At 63.4% G+C, this 2,479-nt stretch overlaps 1 protein-coding gene across 1 annotated transcript in view; it reads left to right on the plus strand.

Annotated features, from left to right (window-relative positions):
- Positions 1–2,479, plus strand: part of PSMC4 (proteasome (prosome, macropain) 26S subunit, ATPase, 4) — a 17,190-nt gene that overhangs the window by 8,429 nt on the left and 6,282 nt on the right. The window contains exons 5-6 of the mRNA XM_009891558.1: positions 314–482; positions 2,064–2,119. Of these exons, the coding sequence (XP_009889860.1) occupies positions 314–482; positions 2,064–2,119 (225 nt within the window). The remainder of the gene's footprint in view (positions 1–313; positions 483–2,063; positions 2,120–2,479) is intronic.

A 2,479-nucleotide genomic window follows, 5' to 3' on the forward strand; every position in this document is an offset into this window, starting at 1 on the left:
GGTCCCATGGGTGCTGGGGGACACCCCCTTGTCCCTCCAGATGACCCCGATGACAAGCCATGGTGGCCACGCTACTCCAGGTGGTTCTCCACCCTGGTGTCCCATGCGTGCTGGGGGAGGTCCCATGGGTGCTACGGTGGTCCCATGGGTGCTGGGGGACACCCTTTTGTTCCTCCAGATGACCCCGATGACAAGCCATGGTGGCCACGCTACTCCAGGTGGTTCTCCACCCTGGTGTCCCATGGGTGCTGGGGAGGTCCCATGGTTGCCCCGAGGTGCCGGTGACACCCATGTCCCCATTGTCCCCCCTCAGGTGATTATGGCGACGAACCGGGCGGACACCCTGGACCCGGCGCTGCTGCGTCCCGGTCGCCTGGACCGGAAAATCGAGTTCCCGTTGCCCGACCGGCGCCAAAAACGTCTCATCTTCTCCACCATCACTGGGAAGATGAACCTCTCCGAGGAGGTGGACCTGGAGGACTGTATCTGGGGACACGTGGGGACACCGCGGAGCGGTGGTGGTGGTGGTGGTGGGACACGGGGGGACATGAGGGTGTTGGGGACCCATCCAAAGTAGGAGCCACCGCCAAGGTGGGACCACCCCTTGTTGGGGTGGCTCGAGGAGGTGGGGACCCCATGGGGACATGGGGAAGTCCAGGGAGATGGCAGGACTGGGGACCTGGTTGGGGACATCAGGGACTCCAGGGGACCTCAGGGACTTCAGGGGGTGTCGGGGAGGGTTGGGGACCCCATAGGGATGTTGGGGACTCCATAGGGACATCAGGAACCCCATGGAGATGTCAGGGTTGGGGACCTTCTGGGGACATGGGGAACCCCATGGAGATGTCCGGGTTGGGGACCTTGTGGGGACATCAGGGACTCCAGGGGACATCAAGGACCCCAGGAGGTGTCATGGAGGGTTGGGGACCCCATGGGGACATCAGGGGACATCAGGAAGCCCAGGGAGATGTCAGGTTTGGGGACCTTTTGGGGACATGAGGGACTCCAGGGGACATTGGGGACTTCAGGGGGTGTCAGGGAGGGTTGGGGACCCCATAGGGATGTCAGGGACTCCATAGGGACATCAGGAACCCCATGGAGATGTCCGGGTTGGGGACCTTCTGGGGGCATCAGGGACTCCAGGGGACATCAGGGACCCCAGGAGGTGTCAGCGAGGGTTGGGGACCCCATGGGGACATTGGGGACATCAGGGGACATCAGGAAGCCCATGGAGATGTCAGGGTTGGGGACCGCATGGGGACATGACGTACTCCAGGGGACATCGGGGACCTCAGGGGTGTCAGGGAGGGTTGGGGACCCCATGGGGACATTGGGGACATGAGGAAGCCCATGGAGATGTCCGGGTTGTGCACCCCATGGGGACATGAGGTACTCCAGGGGACATCGGGGACCTCGAGGGGTGTTAGGGAGAGTTGGGGACTCCATGAGGACGTTGAGAACCCCATGGGGACATCAGGAACCCCGTGGAGATGTCAGGGTTGGGGACCGCATGGGGACATTGGAGACATCAGGAAGCCCATGGAGATGTCAGGGTTGGGGACCTTCTGGGGACATCAGGGACTCCATGGAGGTGTCAGGGAGGGTTGGGGACGCCATGGGGACATTGGGGACATCAGGAACCCCATGGAGATGTCCGGGTTGGAGACCTTGTGGGGACATCAGGAACCCCAGGGAGATGTCAGGGTTGGGGACCGCATGGGGACATGAGGTACTCCAGGGGACATCGGGGACCTCAGGGGGTGTCAGGGAGGGTTGGGAACCCCATGGGGACATTGGTGACATCAGGAAGCCCATGGAGATGTCCGGGTTGGGGACCTTGTGGGGATATCAGGAAGCCCATGGAGATGTCAGGGTGGGTGACCCCGTGGGGACATGAGGGACTCCAGAGGACATGGGGGACCCCAGGGGCGCTGGCCCACAGTAGGGCCACCTGCAGGTGACACCCCAGGAAGGAGGAACCCCCCGGAAGGGGGCAGGGGGTGGCTTGGGTGACATTGGGGACATCGTCGGGGACGGGACGTTTCCTTCACTCCCCCACCCAGACGTGGCGCGGCCGGACAAGATCTCGGGGGCTGACATCAACTCCATCTGCCAGGAGGTGGGTGACACGGGGACATCGGGGACACGGGGGACACGTCCCACCACGGCGGGGTGACAAGGAGGTGACAGGGGTGCTGTGTCCCACCACGGCAAGGTGACATGGGTGCCATGTTGCTCATGGGGGCTGACAAGGAGGTGACACGAGTGCGGTGTCCCACCACAGGAAGGTGACACGGGTGCCATGTCCCTCACGGTGACGTGTCCCCAGCGTGGCAGGGTGACGAGGAGGTGACACAAGTGCCATCTCCCTCCACGGCAGGGTGACAGGGAGGTGACACGGGTGCCATGTCCCTCATGGTAGGGTGACAGGGTGACAGGAGTGCCGTGTCCCACCATGGAAGGGTGACGAGGAGGTGGC

Source organism: Charadrius vociferus, unplaced genomic scaffold (assembly GCF_000708025.1).
Source record: "Charadrius vociferus isolate BGI_N301 unplaced genomic scaffold, ASM70802v2 scaffold1031, whole genome shotgun sequence".
Classification (NCBI taxonomy): domain Eukaryota; kingdom Metazoa; phylum Chordata; class Aves; order Charadriiformes; family Charadriidae; genus Charadrius; species Charadrius vociferus.